Source organism: Mobula hypostoma, chromosome 20, assembly GCF_963921235.1.
Source record: "Mobula hypostoma chromosome 20, sMobHyp1.1, whole genome shotgun sequence".
Classification (NCBI taxonomy): domain Eukaryota; kingdom Metazoa; phylum Chordata; class Chondrichthyes; order Myliobatiformes; family Myliobatidae; genus Mobula; species Mobula hypostoma.
In genome coordinates this window covers 13,290,691-13,308,641 of record NC_086116.1, presented here as the reverse complement: position 1 = coordinate 13,308,641, position 17,951 = coordinate 13,290,691, and the positions used below count along the sequence as shown (strand labels likewise).

The 17,951-nt window shown below is 42.3% G+C and overlaps 1 protein-coding gene across 8 annotated transcripts in view; it reads left to right on the top strand.

Annotated features, from left to right (window-relative positions):
- The window catches only part of LOC134359336 (phosphatidylinositol 3-kinase C2 domain-containing subunit gamma-like), a 285,734-nt gene that overhangs the window by 91,417 nt on the left and 176,366 nt on the right, over positions 1–17,951 (top strand). For all 8 annotated transcript variants that reach the window (XR_010021088.1, XM_063072428.1, XM_063072427.1 and 5 more), the window contains exons 11-13: positions 7,143–7,347; positions 9,748–9,873; positions 13,645–13,809. Coding sequence is in view for 7 of the 8 variants with exons in the window: in XM_063072428.1 (XP_062928498.1) it covers positions 7,143–7,347; positions 9,748–9,873; positions 13,645–13,809 (496 nt within the window). In the remaining variant the exon portion in view is untranslated. The remainder of the gene's footprint in view (positions 1–7,142; positions 7,348–9,747; positions 9,874–13,644; positions 13,810–17,951) is intronic.

Below are 17,951 nucleotides of genomic sequence, written 5' to 3'. Positions count from 1 at the left end.
TCAACATCGGGACAGCTGTGATTAGAAGGGTACCTTTGGGACACTGCATGTTGAACCTACAGATGTCATCGGAAGGAAAATCAAATCTTACATACTGCATTAAAAACAGAGCAAAGCAAAAATTAGCATCTGTAAACAGAGGATGGGAATTAATCCTTCATTTCAACTGGATGTAAAGAATTAACCTGTCAATATCTCTTACTAGATGTTGGCAAACCTGCTGTGCCCTTACACCCAATTTCTGAAAAGGAGGGCTGAGGGCAGATGAGGAGATTATCAGGATTACTTCACTGTCTTGCTATTTTGCCTGTGAACTGTTCATATACATCTGGAAGTAGAGTCAATAATAACAATTTAAAACAGTTTTTACTTAGCATGTCCTTGTAAAAAGCATCTTAGGGCTCATGAAAATAATGCTTAAAAACTAAGATGCTGGAAATGTTTAATAACCAGAAAATTAGTGGAAAAAGTTGGCAAATCAAGCAGCATCTCTGTAAAGTGAAACGGAGTAAACTTTCATGTCTGGTACCCTTCATCAGAAAGTCGTGGACCTGAAGTATTAATTCCAAATATCCATGACAGGAAGACAGCAGTAAAAGGACACTGTACAAAGAAATGGGAGGTCCGCAAAAGTGTCAAAATGCTTGGGTGGAGGAAGATAGAAAGATCCAGGAGAGCTATGCAAGGTCAAATTAGCTAAAGGGTTCCCTGCAAAATGAGAGGCTATACTATGATCATAATCATAATCATGCCTTGACTGGATTTCAGCAAATGTGATCACTTACCTGGCCTTCTCCTATCTGCATTCAGGCAGAGGTTAAAGAGCAAGGCTCCAGGGGTAAGGATGACAGCTGTGGCAGGGCTTGAATGCTATTACCACGAACAAAGCGAAAACAAGCGACATATGTGGCAAAAAGGCTTCGCTCCCAGGTGAGCCAATGCCTTCTGTGCTCACTTCGACTGTCAAAACATGGAGGAATCTTCACAAACTCCTACAGGCCCTGATGACCCTGTGATTTCAGTCTCTTGAGGCCGATGAGACAGCATCCTTCAGGTTAGTGAGCCTAAGGAAAGCTTCTGGCTCAGATGGGGTACCTTGTCAAGTACTAAAAACCTGTGCTGATAAACTGGCTGGAGTGTTCATTGATATCTAGCCTCTTGTTTCAGCTTCAATTATCCCAGTGCCTAAGAAGAACTTGGTAACCTGCCTCAGTGGTGATCGTCCAGCAGCACTTACATCCACAGTGACAAAGTGGTTTGAGAGATTGGTGATGAAGCATATCAGTCATAATAGACTTTTAACATTGTAAACCAGCAAGTTGTTTGTTATGTCTCCCCACTTACTGTGAAACGGAGACATCTCTTTCTCCCTTATTAGGGACAGAGAGAGCCTGTGGTATGTCAAATACCGGGTGAAATGCGAAGTCTTTGTGGTAACTGCAAGGATGTGTCTTTGCTGTTGCGTTGCTCACGCTTGAGTGCTCGGTGGCAGGTGTCGATGCTTTTTTTTTGCCGGTGGGGGAAGTGGGGATTGTTGCTTGGTGCTGCTTACACGTGGGAGGGAGGGGAGCTTGGGGGGCTTTGGGGTTCTAACATTTAACTGTCGTTCATTCTTTGGGGCACTCCTCTGTTTTTGTGGATTGTTGCGAAGAAAAAGCATTTCGGGATGTACGTTGTATACATTTCTCTGACATTAAATGTGCCTTTGAAACTTTTGAAATCGTGCCTAAGAAGTGACTTGGATTCACACAAATTTGCCTACTGTCACATCAGATCCACAGCAGATGCCATTTAATTGGCTCTTTGCTCAACCCGGGATCATCTGGACAGCAAAGATGCATACATCAGGATGCTCTTAATTACTTCAGCTATCATCCCCTCAAAACTTTACACTTATGACCATGTGGCTAAGCCACAGCTCCAATGCCATATTTAAGTTTGTTGATCACATCACGGTTGTTGTAGCATATCGGAGGGAGTCTGAACATGTGGTTGAGTGTTGCCACAACGACAACCTCTCACTCAATGTCAGCAAGACCAAGGAGCTGATTATTGACTTCAGGAGGAGGAAACCAGAGGTCCATGAGCCAGTCCTCATCGGAGGGTCAGAGGCGAAGAGGGTCAGCAACTTTAAATTCCTCTGTGTTATCATTTCAGAGAACCTGTCCTGGCCTCAGAGTGCTATTATGAAGAAGGCACAGCAACCCTTCTACTTCCTTAGAAGTTTGTAGAGCTTTGGCATGTCATTTAAAACTTTGACAAACTTCTATAGATGTGTGTAGATTGTATATGTATTGGTTGCATCACAGCCTGGTATGGAAACACCAATGCCCTTGAATGGAAAATGCTACCAAAGGTATGGGTATAGCTCAGTCCATCCCAGGTAAAGCCCTCACCACCATTGAGCACATGGAGTGGTGTGGCAGGAAAGCAGCATTCATCATCAAAGACCCCTACAGCCCAGGTCATGCTCCCTTCTCACTGCTGCAATCAGGAAGGACGTACAGGAGCCTTAGGACCAAACCACCTGGTTCAGGAACAGTTATTACCCCTCAGCCATCAGGCTCTTGAACCAGAGGGGATAACTTCACTCAACTTCACATGTCCCATCACTGAACTGTTCCCACAGCCTGTGGACTCAGCTTCAAGGGCTCTTCACCTCATGTTCTTCATATTTATTGCTTTTTTTTCATTTTGAATTTGCGCACCTTGTGATCTTTTGCACATTGGTTGTTTGTCTGTCCTGTTAAGTGCAGTCCTCTATTGCTTCCATTGTGTTTTTTGGATTCACTGTATTTGCCTGCAAAAAAATTCAGGGTTGTATATCGTGACATGTGCTGCTCTTTAATAATACATTCACTTCGAACTTTGAACTTTGAGAGGTGGAAAGGTGAGAACATATCGAAGGCCAAAATCATGTCCAACATGTCCTACTGGAAAGGTTAAGTCAGCTAGGGTTTTTTTTTATTTCGAATATAGGAGAATAAGAGCCAAATTGATAGAGATGCATAGGAGTGAGCAGAGGCATAGACAGAGTGGACAGTCAGCACCTTTTTCCCAGAGTGACAGTCGCTACTGCCAAAGGATATCCATTGAGGTGAATGCAGGAGAGTTTAAGGAGATGTCAGAAGCTGGTTTTTTACACGGAGGGTGATAAGTGTCTGCAATGCACTGCCGGGAGTTACGGTTGAGCCTGATATATTGGGGACTTTTAAGAGAATCTTAGACACATGGATGAATGAAAAATGGAGTGCGATGGGCTGTGTAGGAGGCAGGGTTTATATCAATCATGGAATTAGTTTATATAGGGTAGTCCATCATTGTGGGTCAAAGGGCTGCTAATGTAGTACTGCTCTGTGCTCTATGTTTTAAAACCAAGAAAACGGAATGAACCAAAAGGTAGAATGACTGCAAGTGTTAATAGGCAAGGATTAAAGAGGTGGAGTACGAATGCCTGAGGGCAAAAGGGTGAGCTGCAATGTTGAGGTTCTTGTCATTTGCACAAGTACATGTCAGTTTTTCATTGCACCTGTGCATACATGTTGCAAATACTGAAAAAAAAACTGATCACTGGTTCAGGAAGCAGATTTGAGTTTTGCATAATTGAAGGTTACAGATATCACACACCTTGGACCAATAAATACCGAGTTCCATTGGTGAGGCATAATTTGAAACAAGCCTAAATGACTTTAACATTTGCGTTTCAGTATTTAAACACTTTAGCAAGGTAATAACAAACAGTTCAAGTCTGAGGTATTTGAACCACATGTTTGATCATCTGTTTAGAATATCCTTTCTCTGATGTCCACCAGTGCAGTCCTTCAGACAATGTGAAAGCTGATGCACTCTTCAGATTTTAGTAACACGAATAGTAAACCAAAGGCCTGGACCATTAATGCAGGAGTAGATGAATTCAAATACCTCATGGAAGTTTGTGAATTTGAATGTGGATAAGAAAAACAATGTTGGATTATCAGAAAAAAAACTGTTGGTTTATAATGTTCTCTAGGGAAGGAAGCCCGCTGACCTCATGTTGTTATTTTTTTGTAACTCCAAAATATTGAATTAATTGCAAGTAAAAGACGGGAGACTGGGAGAATGGATCTTAGTTTTGTTTTTACTTCAAGTGAGGTGCATGCACTTATGACATGGTAGCATCCTGACATGCCATTTAGGTATTTTTACATAAAACCCATTATGAAATATTTGAACAAATAAAGAATTCTTAATCAAATAATACATTTACAATATTACTTAAATATTACTGAAATGGTAAATACACAACATTCCTCCCTGCTTAGCTATAAAATACAACTACTGTATACCTGTACACATCCACAGCATGGTCAATTTTAAGTTGTCCCATTTAGGACGAAATATTTAATCACTATGGAGGTTTTCTTACTCGTGTGGGATAAGGTCTTCACTGACAGGAGGGATCACACTGTTTGGCAGGTGAGACTTGTGACTGTGAAACAAAGGCAGATTCTGGGGTCCTCCTCTGTGGCGGTTGTAAGAGTTGGCTCTGGGATTGCAGGAAGTGATTCTGTCAGCTTTGCACAACTTCCTCTTGATTGTCTTAGCATCCCAAACAGTGAAACGCAAGCTTCACTGGGCAATGTGGATCATAATATCACAGTAAGTAATGTTTGGTTTAAAAATTCATACTTGTTACATCATCCTCTGAACCCATAATATTCTAATCTTGTTCACACTGCCTTGAGCTTATGTAGATGTTCCTTGTTATCTAGGTAACACTGAGTGCCTGGACAGCCTTGTAGCACCTGTTCCATAGCTTCCTGTCAGAGTGCAGGTGCAGATGCTACTCCAAAAATAAGCCTATAATAGTGATAAAGCCTTTTGTGAGTGCTTATGGTGAGAAACACTTTGGACACTTCTTCCATCTCCGTCTGTAGGTAAGCCTCAGCTAGGTCCAGTTTGCTGAAGGGTTTATCTCCAGAAAGGTTTACAAAGATATTCTCTAATATGGCCAGAGAGTATTGATCTATTTTTTTTAAAATCATCACAGATCCTGACAGACCCATTCTTCTTGGCTACTGAGTCCACTGGTGTTGCCCATGGGCTCCACTCAATCTTGGAAAGAGTTCCCTCATTCTCCATGCGATCTAAGGCACTGGCTACTTCAGCACTGACAGTATAGGAAGTCCGACGTGCTTTGTAAAATGTGTGTGTGGCATTTTCATTTAACATTATTACTGTTGATCTGTTTGAGTTTTCCATTGCATCCTTAAACACTGCTGTGGATTCATTCAGTACCTTTCCTAATTCACTCTCAGTTGACGCTATTACAGGGGATGTGGCATGCAAATGTGGATGGATCTCCAATCAAGTTGTAGTTGTCTCAGACATTCATGCCTCCATTATGCTGGTCCTCATGTCTTTACCATGTACAAGCCCAAATGTGGCTTGCTGGTTGTTATATTTCACTGTTACGAATGTCATTCCCACAGGAGTTATTTTTGTCTTGTATAAGTCCTTATTTGGATACCTGCAGGCCTCAGTTTAGTATCTTTGAAATGCTGTTCAAACTCATATTGTGGAATGGCTGAAATAGCCAAGCCAGCGTCCAATTCCATTTTAATTAATTTGCCATTCACTTCTGATGTACGCTATATTGCTTGTCTCTTGATAGTTTTCACATTGTAACTCTCAAGGCTATACATTCTTATGCCACTCTTATCATCAGGGTTTTCATCAACAGCATCAAGATTAGTGCCCTTTGTGAAAATGCAACTTGAAGTTTTATCTTTTTCTCTTCCCTGTGCAGTTTATTTATTTTTGTCTGCCCAACAAGCTCTTTGTATGTGTTCTACTTTGTTGCATTTTCTGCAAGTTTCACCTTTAAATCTGCATTGGCCTTAATGTACGTGAACCCCTGCCTCAACGATAACACAGTTTGTTTGGTCAGGCTGGTTTCTGTTTAGATGTTGCAATTTTGTTCACGCTCACTTTCATTCCAGACTGTAACTCAATTGCATCTCTGTTCACTGTTTCCATTGATACATCTATTTCAACTACTGTTTTAAATGTGTTGTGCTGCAGTTAGGAGCTATTTTTGAATGCTTTCTTGCAAGATTCCACAAACTAAATGATCTCTTGATGCATTGCTAAGTCCATCACTGTACCAACTGACAATACTCAGACAACTTCTTCAATTCAGCCATGTATGCTGAAATGGACTCCGCTTCATTTTGATTCCACTTATGAAATCTAAAGCATTCTGCAATCAACAATGGTTTCAGTTCTAAATGTTGCTGCATTACTTTCATGATATTAGCAAAATTAATATTAGCTCATTTTATTGGAGCAATCAAACTTCTGAAAAATCTGTATGCCTTTAAACCCAATGCATTCAGCAAAACTGGCACTCACTTCCCTTTGGCTATTTCATTTACTCTAAAATACTGCTCAATTTGCTCAGTAAATTGCTCATCAATTTTCTGATGTAGCCAGCCATTTCTGCTTTTTTTAAATTTTGATTATCATCCAGTACTCATTGTTTATGACCCTGTGCATTTGTCTGTTTTCTTCCTTTTTCAAAACTCAACCATTTCATTCTTGTCCTTCTGAAGAGATATGTCTTGCACTTTTTTTTAAACTCGACCGTTTCTTACTCTGCTTTTTTTAAAACTTGAATGTTTCGCTCTGCCTCAGCAGTTATCTTGGGTTTGTTATAAAAATACCCCGTTACCACTGTTAGCGCTTTGAAAATCTGAAACATAAAACAAATTGCAAGAAAAAGACAGAAGCACAGCAGAATGGGTCTTAGTTTTTACTTTACGCACTTATGTTGTGATAGTTTGTGATGTATGCTAATTCATATATTTTCACACATAACACTTAATGAATTATTTAACAAATAAAGAATGCTTACAAACAATATACTTGTAAAATTACTGAAATATTAAAAATACACAACACATGAAGTGAATCCTGCAGTATCTGTGACCCCCTGTCCCACACTGATACTCTTGCCATTTAGTTTCACTCTGAAATGACCAAGCAAGCTCTACAATTCTATAAAAACAAATCAACTAGGAATGAATAGTAAATACCAGTATCTCTAGTGATACTTCCATCATAAGGAAAGATATTTCAAAAATGTTTCTTCTCCATTACAGGTTTGCTCATCAAGTCAATCAATACCTTGACTGCTGCTATTTCCCACCTTATATACATCTACTGCAGTAACTTTGACACTGATTTTCAAATCGCTGATGTTGGTGCCACAGAAACTGTATCTGTGGCTCAGGCGCAGATGATCAGTGCAGATTTCAGCTTCAATATTTATGCTGTGCACAGAATCCCCAGTGTCTGGGCTAACAGGTGAGATGGAGCAATCTATATTGTTAAAGGAGTTCATCTGTAGCTTTGAGCCTCTAACTTGTAAGGGTCATAGTTCATCCTGCATTGGAGACGAGAACACAATCTAGGCTAACTCCCATGTTCAGTATTGAGGGAGCAGTGTATTGTCAAAAATGCCATCAAATAGATTTTTCTTCACCTGAAGACCAAACTACCTTCCAGGGCATACAGAAGACTTCAGAGTATTAAGAAGGAAAGGGAAATTCCCTTTGATATCCATAACTAACATGTAACTAACATCGCCCAGTGATCATTATTGTTATGATAGGTTATCTATTTGTATGTAGCTCACTATATGTGACGTCTATAGAGAGGAATCAACAGTCAATGTTTAGGTCGATGAAGGATCTCAGCCTAAAACTTCAACTATTTATTCTTCTCCATAGATGCTGCCTGACCTGCTGAGTTCCTCTAGCACATTATGTGTGTTGTTCTGGATTTCCAGTATCTGCAGAATCTCTTATGTTTATGTATTTTATCAATCTACATGAATTTTCCATATTCTAACAATAACTGCACTTCAAGAGTGGTTTTATGCTACTTAAGAATTTCATGAGATTGTTTTAAGTGCTACGGCAATGTGTCTTTATTCTATGCTTTTATCAGTTAGTTAAGCCTTTAACAGTCTTTTCATAGTCTGGATTTCAAGTGCTTACAAATTGAAATTGAACCACAATATTCCATTGACTTGTGACAGAATTGATTGATCAAAGGAATGTACCTCACAGGGAGAAGGTTAAAAGAGAGGATGCTGCTTTCGATGGCAATCAATAAACAACAAATGTTGGAAAACAGAAACAAAACCATAAAGTGCTGCAACACATCAGCAGAGTGGGCAGCATCTGGGGAAAGAGGAAATAAGTTAACATCTCAGATATAGTCATAGAGTTATAGAGCACTACAGCACAGAGGCATGTCCTTCTGCTCATCTGGTCCATGCCAATCTATTATTCTGCCTGGTCCCATTGACCTGCACCTGGACCATTGCCCTTCAAACCCCCTCTATCCAAGCACTTATCCGAACCACTTAATGGCACAATCAAACTCATATTGACCAGTTATCCTGGCAGCATCTTATACACACGCACTATCTTCTCTGTTCCCCCTCAGGTTGCCTTAAGTATTTCACCTTTCACTCTTAATTTATGACCACTAGTTCTAGTCTCACCCAATCTCAGTGGAAAAGTCTGCTTGAATTTACCCTATCTATACCCCACATCATTTTGTACACCTCTATGAAATCTCCCCTCATTCTCCTATGCTCCAGGGAATCAAGTCTTAACTTATTCACCCTTTCCCCATAATTCAGGTCCTCGAGTCCTGTCAACACCCTCTGCACTCAATCTTTCCTGGAGGTTACTTGCAAAAACTGCACACAATATTCCAAATTTGTTGTCACCAACATCTCATACAACTTTAACGTGAAATCCTAACTCCTCTCTTCAGTACTTTGATTTATAAAGGCCAACGTACCAAATGCTGTCTTCATGACGACACTTTCAATGAATTATAGATCTTTGCTCTACACATTTCTCGGTGCCCTACTGTTAATTGTGTAAGTTCTGCTATAGTTTGTCCTCCCAAAGTGCATTGAACTACAACAGATGTCTCAACTCAACTGGAAAATGTCTCCTTCAAAAAAAATCTGCAAGGCTGGAAATCCAAAATAAAAAAAACTGGAAATACTCAACTTGACAGGCCAAAATGAAAAGTCAAAGCAAGTTTAAAATCAAAGTACATATATGTCACCATATTTTACCTTAAGATTTATTGTCTTGCGGGCATTTACAGGAAAGTAAAGAAATGCAATCGCATTTATGAAAAGCTAAACTGAAACAACGACTGACAAACACCCAATATGCAAAAGTAGACAAATAAAAGGGCAGCATCTGTGTAGATGGAAACAAGTTAACTTTTCAGTTCCATCACCATTCATCAGAGTTGATGAAGGGTCCCAGATCTGAAATATTACATTTGTCTCTTCCTGCAGATACTGCCTGTCCTGTGAGTGTTTCCAGTATTTCCTGTTTTCTTATTTCCATTCTTTCTCCACGGATCCATCCTGACTTGTTAAATGTTTCCTGCATTTCCTGCTTCTGTTTCTTGCCATCTTCTCTACATTTGTGTTCACTCTGCTCAAAGTTAATCAAAGCATGGATATGGAAATGAATAACATGAAATATGCACATAGATTATCAATGCTATTAATCTCAATGTACATTTTATTTGCTTAATGCGTTTGAAGCTCCTGTGGTCTTAATATTTCTCATCATTAACTTAATTGACTTGCTGCTGATGACAGCTGAACTTTGAGACATTGCCAAATCCAGACTAACGTTTTGTTTTTCCCTCCTCGTATAGCTATGAGAACTTATTTGTTTCTTGTTCATTAAAATACGGAGGCATCGAATTGTGTCCAGTGATTAAAACGGAAGAAACCTGCATCACAAAACCTTTTCTTTTCCACTTGGCTAGATGGAACCAGAGGTGGGTAATACACGTAGGAATCACTGTGACCTTACAGGAGTCAGCCTAGACTCATTGTTGCATTCTTCTGAATCACTTGTGTTTAAACCCTTTTAAAAATTAAGATATGGAGTGACAGGAGTGCAATAGATGCTCAAAATGAATAATTTACTCCCACAGTGGAAAAACCTTTGATGCTGCATTCTGACATAGAGTTGGCTGAGCTTTACTTTTTGGCTTGGGTATGTTTGACACTGTACTGCACAGAAACTATATTTTACAGAAACTATTTTACAGATCATACCTAAGTAACAGTTAAATGAACCATCTCAACGTCTTCTCTCTTCTGACCCATTCCACCCTCACAACCCTCTGGACAAACAACTCTCCATTCACTTTGCACCAGTTGCTACCTAGTCATCAAACCCACAGACAAAATCAAGGTGGGAGTCATGCTCAGGGACCGATCTGTACCTTGCAGAGGCCAGTCAATAGTTTTTGGATGCTTCCTCTTATCAACCATTGGATAATGACACTCTTCGACAAACACCAGGCCATTACCTCCTGCACTGTCACAAATCTCATTACATCAGATATCTTCTCTCCACAGCCTCTAATCTGATGGTGCCTCAACCCAAACTTCCTGCTCCTAACTCTTACCCAAGATCCACAAACAGGAATGTCCTGGTAGACCCATTGTTTCTGCCTGCTCTTGCCCTACCCAAACTTCCTTCTCAAACTTTGACCCCACCTTCTCTTCCCTTGTGCGGTCCCTTCCCACCTCACATGTTCTCCACCACGTGACAACTTTAAATTCTCCAGATCCAAATGCTTCATTTTCACTATGAATGTCCAAACTTTATACACCTCCATCCTCCATTAGGAAGGTCTGAAAGTCCTCTGCTTCATTCCATAACAATGATCCAACCATTTCTCCTGCACCAACCCTCTCATCCACCTAGCTGAACCTGTTCATACCTCAAATAACTTCTAATTTCACTCATCTCACTTTCTACAAATCAAAGGTGTAGCCATGAGCACCTGCAGAGACCCCAGCTATGCCTGTCTTTTGTTGGCTATGTGAAACAGTCCCTGTCCCAAACCTTCTCCCCAGTTCTCTCTCCATTTCATTGATGACTGTATTAGCGCTGTTTCTTGCTCCCATGCAGAACTCATCAATGTTATTACCTTTGCCATCAACTTTCACCCTGCTCTCAAATTCACATGGACCTTTTCAGATACTTCTCCCCATTTTTCTAGTCTCACCATCTCCAACTCAGGGGACAAACTATCCACTGAAATTTACTTTAAACCAACCGACTCCCATAGCTACATAGATCACTCCACTTGCCATCCTGTCTCTCATGTGGATGTGATTCCTTTCTCTCAGTTTCTCTGTCTTTGCCATTTCTGCTCCCTGATTGAGGCTTTCTCTTCCAAGATGGCCTCCTTTTTCAAGAATGGTGGCTTCCCTTCTACTGTGTTTGATAGAGTCCTATTTCACGTCTCCTCTGTTTCTCATACTTCTTCTCTCACACCACCTTCTCCCAAATAGAATAGAGATAAGTTCCCCTGAACTTTACCTTCACCCAATGACCCACTATATCCTGCACACCATCCCTTATCTTTCTGTTAGCTACAACGTGATCCAATCACCAGGCACATCTTCTCCTCCCACCCCTTTTTGTCTTCCCTGGGAATAACTCCCTTTGCGAAACCTTGCTCTGCTTATCACTCTCTACCCATCCTTCACTTACCCTGAGCACTTTCCTCTGCCCTCACAGTAGATGTAACACTTGTCCTTATGCCTCTTCTCTCACTACTATCCAGGACCTAAATTGCTCTCCAAGGGAGGCAAAAATTCACATACATCTCCTCCATCCTTGCCTGCTTCATTCAGTGCTCTCAATGTTGCCTCCTCTACATTGGCAAGACCAAGCATAGATTCAGTAGCCGTTTCACATATATATAGACACGGTGCCTAAGACTTTTGCACAGTACTGTATTTATCAATCTGGAGCAGAGAGCGAGTTTGTCAATCTGTGGGAGCAAAAGATGGTGGGGCAGTGAGGGTGGAATGCCGGGGGAGTGGCGCAGGTCAGGTGGCAGAGAAGGAGTGCCAGGGTGGAGGGGTGGCATGGTGTAGGCACATCCAGCCCTAAGACACCAAGGTCATAGATCAATACAGAATGCCTCTCTGGTGCTTCCCACTCCCTCCCGTCTCCCTTCCCCTTTTCCCAACCATGCTTCCCTCTCCCTGCTCCAGTACTGCACAAAACTCTTAGCCACCCCAGCTATAGACTTTCGCACAGTACTGTATGCTCAGTCCACAAAGTCCATCCCAAGCATCTCGTTGCAGAACATTTCACCTCCCCTCCCCTTTCAAACACTGACCTGTCCAGGATGAAGCTCAATGCAAACCGGAAGAGCGATACCTTATTTCTGTCTCAGTGGTATAAAATCCAATGGCCTGAATACTCAGTTTTCAAATCTCAGGTATCAATCATCTGCTTTTATTTTCCCTTCTCACCACCCCCTTTCCAAATCCCCTTCTTCTGATCGTCCAGTCCTCCAATTTTTATCCTCCTTTCCACCCTCTCCCCAATCCCCCATTCACCCATCTTTGTCCACTTCCCTCTCCTCCATGCACCCACTTCACACAGGTTTTCCCCAACCTCTCATCTGGTTTCACCTGTCATCCACCTTTCCCTTCTCCTCTTCCAATCTCACCTTCTTCACTTATCAGAATCCAGCACTGATGTCCCTGTTTATCTCCCTCCAGCAGCCATCTCTGGCCCTCACGCTCCCCTCCTCACATCTTGCTGTTTTCTTCCTTTTTCCTCTTTCTCTTTGTCTACGTCCATCTAGAAACATAGAAAATAGGTGCAGGAGTAGGCCATTCGGCCCTTCGAGCCTGCACTGCCATTCAGTATGATCATGGCTGATCATCCAACTCAGAACCCTGCACCAGCCTTCCCTCCATACCCCCTGATCCCTTTAGCCACAAGGGCCATATCTAACTCCCTCTTAAATATAGCCAATGAACTGGCCTCAACTGTCTCCTGTAGCAGAGAATTCCACAGATTCACCACTCTCTATGTGAAGAAGTTTTTCCTAATCTCGGTCCTAAAAGGCTTCCCCTTTATCCTCAAACTGTAACCCCTCGTTCTGGACTTCCTCAACATCGGGAACAATTTTCCTGCATCTAGCCGGTCCAATCCCTTTAGGATTTTATACGTTTCAATGAGATCCCCCCTCAATCTTCTAAATTCCAACGAGGATAAGCCTAGTTGATCCAGTCTTTCATCATATGAAAGTACTGCCATCCAGGAATCAATCTGGTGAACCTTCTTTGTACTCCCTCTATGGCAAGGATGTCTTTCCTCAGATTAGGGAACCAAAATTGCACACGATACTCCAGGTGTGGTCTCACTAAGGCCTTGTACAACTGCAGTAGTACCTCCCTGCTTCTGTATTCGAATCCTCTTGCTATGAATGCCAGCATACCATTCCGGATTCCCCCAACTCCATTCCCATTCACTTGCCCTATCTGCCTGTCATCTTACACCCTTTTTCGTCCCCCATCCCCTTAGCATTCTTTCTTGCCACTCCCCTTCTTCTGTCTATGGTGGCCATCTTGCCTCTCCACTCTCAGGCCTGATGGAGAACTTCAGCCCAAAACAAGATCAATTTCTTTCCTCCTACGATGCTGCTGCATCCTTGCAGCCAACTGCATGTGGCCCAAGAATTGTTTTCTGTTTTGGGTTAAACAAGATGCTGTTTCCATTTCAGAATATGCATGCCCATTGAGATTCGGAAATTGCCCTGTGAGGCAACACTCAGTCTGGAATTGCATGGATATCGTATAGCCACTGGCAACCATTCTGACAGCAACAAGATCTCCAAAAATGTTGAAACCTTAGCAAGTGCATCCATGGCTCTCTACAGCTCTCAGCAGTAAGTTAACAATGGCAAAGGGAGATGCATCTCCCGCCATGTACTGTGGATTACCGATGACTGCAAGAAAATTGTTGAATATCATTATAGCCTTCCTAGTTACTCAGAAACTCATTTCACGTTGTCAAAGAGCTTTCTGGGAGGTACACTCAGACTCTTTCCCACCTCAGATCTCCTTCCCTTTTACAACTTTGTGTAATTTTGCTGCTGACAATAATGACTACTCAATGCTGTGATTTATTTTGTGTGCTGCTCAGTAAATTGTTTCTCCATATTTTATACCATAGAGATGTTGCAGAGTGAACCTCCAGTTTTTTGCCTGAGATATTAGTCTTTGCCAAAGTAATTACCTGTACTTGAGTTAATTGCTTCACAGTTAATTATTTTCACTACCACCATGTCTCAATAATGTAATACCATTTATTGCATCATCCATATTTAAGTAATCTCGATGTTTACATGTATGGATAGAAGCCCTATGACCCTTTAATGTCTTCGTCTCCAAGTAATTAACTGACTATCTTTCAAATGATTTAATATGTTTCCATCCACACTTAAAAACAGAAAACGTCCTCTTGGTTCTTCCCAGACACCGCAAGAAGTGCACCCAGCTGTAGCTTCTAACAATCCGCATAAAGGATTTGGAGCTCTAGGTCATTCAGGAAGCTAAGGGGGTGATAGATAGGACATATGTAGAGGCAGTTACACCAGAGTGCAGGGAACAGGAGACTGGGTGACAGTCAGGAAGGGGAAAAGGGTTAACCAGTCAGTGCAGAGTACCCCTGTGGTCATCCTTCTCACAACAGGAATATCACTTTGGATAATATTGGAGGCGTGAAAAAGCAAAGAGAAGTCACAGTGATCAGATCTCTGGCACTGAACCCGGCTCTGTGATTCAGAAGGGAAATGGGGAGAAGAAGAGAGCTATAATGATAGGCAGACAGAAAGGAGGTCTGTCGATGAGAACAAGATTCACAGATGGTATGTTACCTCCCGGGTGCCAGGTTCCAGGGCATCTCAGTTCAAATCCTCAATGTTCTTAAGTGGGAAGGTGAGCAGCCAGAGGTCACGGTCCATGTAGGCACCAATGAGATAGGGAGGAAGAGTGATGAGGTTCTGCAAAGTGAGTTCAGGAAGTTAGGTAACACAGATCAAAGTTGCTGGTGAACGCAGCAGGCTAGGCAGCATCTCTAGGAAGAGGTACAGTCGACGTTTCGGGCCAAGACCCTTCATCAGGACTAACTGAAAGAAGAGCTAGTAAGAGATTTGAAAGTGGGAGGGGGAGGGGGAGATCCGAAATGACAGGGGAAGACAGGAGGGGGAGGGATGGAGCCAAGAGCTGGACAGGTGATTGGCAAATGGGATATGAGAGGATCATGGGACAGGAGTCCTAGGGAGGTAGAAAAGGGGGAGGGGGGGGAAACCCAGAGGATGGGCAAGGGGTATAGTGAGATGGACAGAGGGAGAAAAAGAATGTGTGTATATAAATAAATAATGGATGGGGTACCGGTGGGGGGGGCATTAGTGGAAGTTTGAGAAGTCAATGTTCATGCCATCAGGTTGGAGGCTATCCAGGCAGAATATAAGGTGTTGTTCCTCCAACCTGAGTGTGGCTTCATCTTTACAGTAGAGGAAGCTGTGGATAGACATATCAGAATGGGAATGGGACGTTGAATTAAAATGTGTGGCCACTGGAAGACATTGACTTCTCAAACTTCCGATAATGCCCCACCTCCCCCTCGTACCCCATCCGTTATTTATATATATACACACATTCTTTTTCTCTCTCTCCTTTTTCTCCCTCTGTCCCTCTCACTATACCCCTTGCCCATCCTCTGGGTTCCCCCCCTCCCCCTTTTCTATCTCCCTGGGCCTCCTGTCCCATGTTCCTCTCACATCCCTTTTGCCAATCACCTGTCCAGCTCTTGGCTCCATCCCTCCCCCTCCTGTCTTCTCCTATCATTTTGGATCTCCCCCTCCCCCTCCCACTTTCAAATCTCTCACTAGCTCTTCTTTCAGTTAGTCCTGACGAAGGGCTTCGGCCCGAAACGTCGACTGTACCTCTTCCTAGAGATGCTGCCTGGCCTGCTGCATTCACCAGCAACGTTGATGTGTGTTGCTTGAAATTCCAGCATCTGCAGATTTCCTCGTGTTTGCGTCAGGGAGTTAGGTGTTAAGTTAAAGGACAGGACCTCCAGGGTTGTGCTCTCAGAATTTCTACCCATCTCATGTCTCAGTGAGGCTAGAAATAGGAAGATCATATGGTTTAAGATGTGGCTAAGGAGTTGGTGTAGGAGGGAGGGTATCAGATTTTTGGATCATTGGGCACTCTTCCAGGGAAGGTGGGTCCTGTATGCAAGAGGAAATTTGCACCTGAACTGTAGTGGGACTAATATCCTAGTGGTTTGCTAATTCTGCATGTGGGGTGGGTGTTAAATAGAGTTGCAGGGGGATGGGAACCAGAGTGCCAGAGCAGATAGTGGAGAGGTTGTGAAGTCAGATGTTGTTAGGCCCTCAGACAAAGTGAGGAATCAAAAGATGTGTATGGTGCAACTAATGTTCTGAGATGTGTATATTTCAATGTATGAAGTATTGCAGGAAAGACAGATAAGCTCAGGGCATGGATCAACACATAGAATTATGATACTGGAGCCATTAGTGGGACTTGGCTGCAGGAGGGGCAGGACGGGCAGCTCAGTATTCTGGGGTTCTGTTGTTTTAGATGCAACAGAGTGGGAGGGATTCAAGGGGGAGGGGTGGCATTATTAAAGGTTCAAAGGTTCATTTTTAATGTCAAGGTATGCATGTACAATATAACTCTGATATGCATCTTCTCCAGATAACCATGGAATATAGAAAGACCATGGGGGTTGTTGAAAGAAAAGTCATCAACCACCCCCACCCCAGAACAAAAAAGAAAAAGAAACAAACCCCCACCCCCTCCCCTACGCAAAAAACTAGCAGATCGCCCACATGGAAAACAGCGGCTGGAACATTAAAAACCGCAAACCCCCAACCCCTCCACAAAAAAAACACCGACAATAACATCAAACCCCAGAATCACTCCCTCGCAAAAAAACAGCGACAATAGCATCAAATCCCTAACCCCCTCCCTCGCAAAAACCAGAGATAATAACATTAAACCCGCAACCCTTCCCTCACAGAAAAGGATAGCAACAATAGCATGAAAACCCCCAACCTCCTCTTTCACATTCAAAAAACTAACAAATCATTCACACAGAAAAACACCTACTGGAACATCAGACCCCAAATCACCAACTCCTTCCTCTCACAAAAAGTAACGTATCACCCACCCACCAATCAGCAAAAAGAAAGTAACGTCATGGTAGTGCTCAGTCAGGACTGTCTGGAGAACTCGTCTAGTGAGACTGTATGGGTGCAAATGAGGAATAAGAAAGGTATGACCATATTATTGGGGCTATATTATTGACCACCCAACAGTCCCGTGGGGCTCAGAGGAACAAATCTGTAGAGAGACTGCAGACTTTTGCAAGAAATAATCCCTAGGTCTAGATGGAAAGAGCTTGTCAAATATGTTCAGGAAAATTTTCTTAATCAGTAGATAGATGTTCCAATGAAAGAGTGCGCAATACTTGATCTCCTTTTAGGGAATGAGACTGGGTAAATGGCAGAAGTTTGTGTAGGGAACACTTTGCATCGAATGATCAAAATGCCATTAGTTTCAAAATGAATATTGTCTAGTCTGCAGGTTGAAATTCTAAATTGGAGTAAGGCCAATTTTGATGGTATCAGAAAGGATCAGGCAAGTGTGGTTTGGGGCAGGCTGTTTTCTGGCAAAAGCGTACTTGGTAAATGGGAGGCCTTCAAGAGTGATATTTTGAGAGTACAAAGTGTGTATGTGCCTGTCAGAATAAAAGGTAAAGACAACAGGTTTGAGAAACCTTGGTTTTCAAGAGGTATTGAGTCCCTGGCCAAGAAAGATAGGAGGTGCATAGCAGGTATAGGCAGGTAGGAACAAATGAGGTGCTTATGAAGTATAAGAAATGCAAGAAAATGCTTTAGAAAGAGGGCTAAAAGAAGGCATGAGGTTACCCTAGCAAACAAGGTGAAGGAGAATCCTAAAGGATTATACAGAACTGCAAGGGACAAAATTGGCCGTG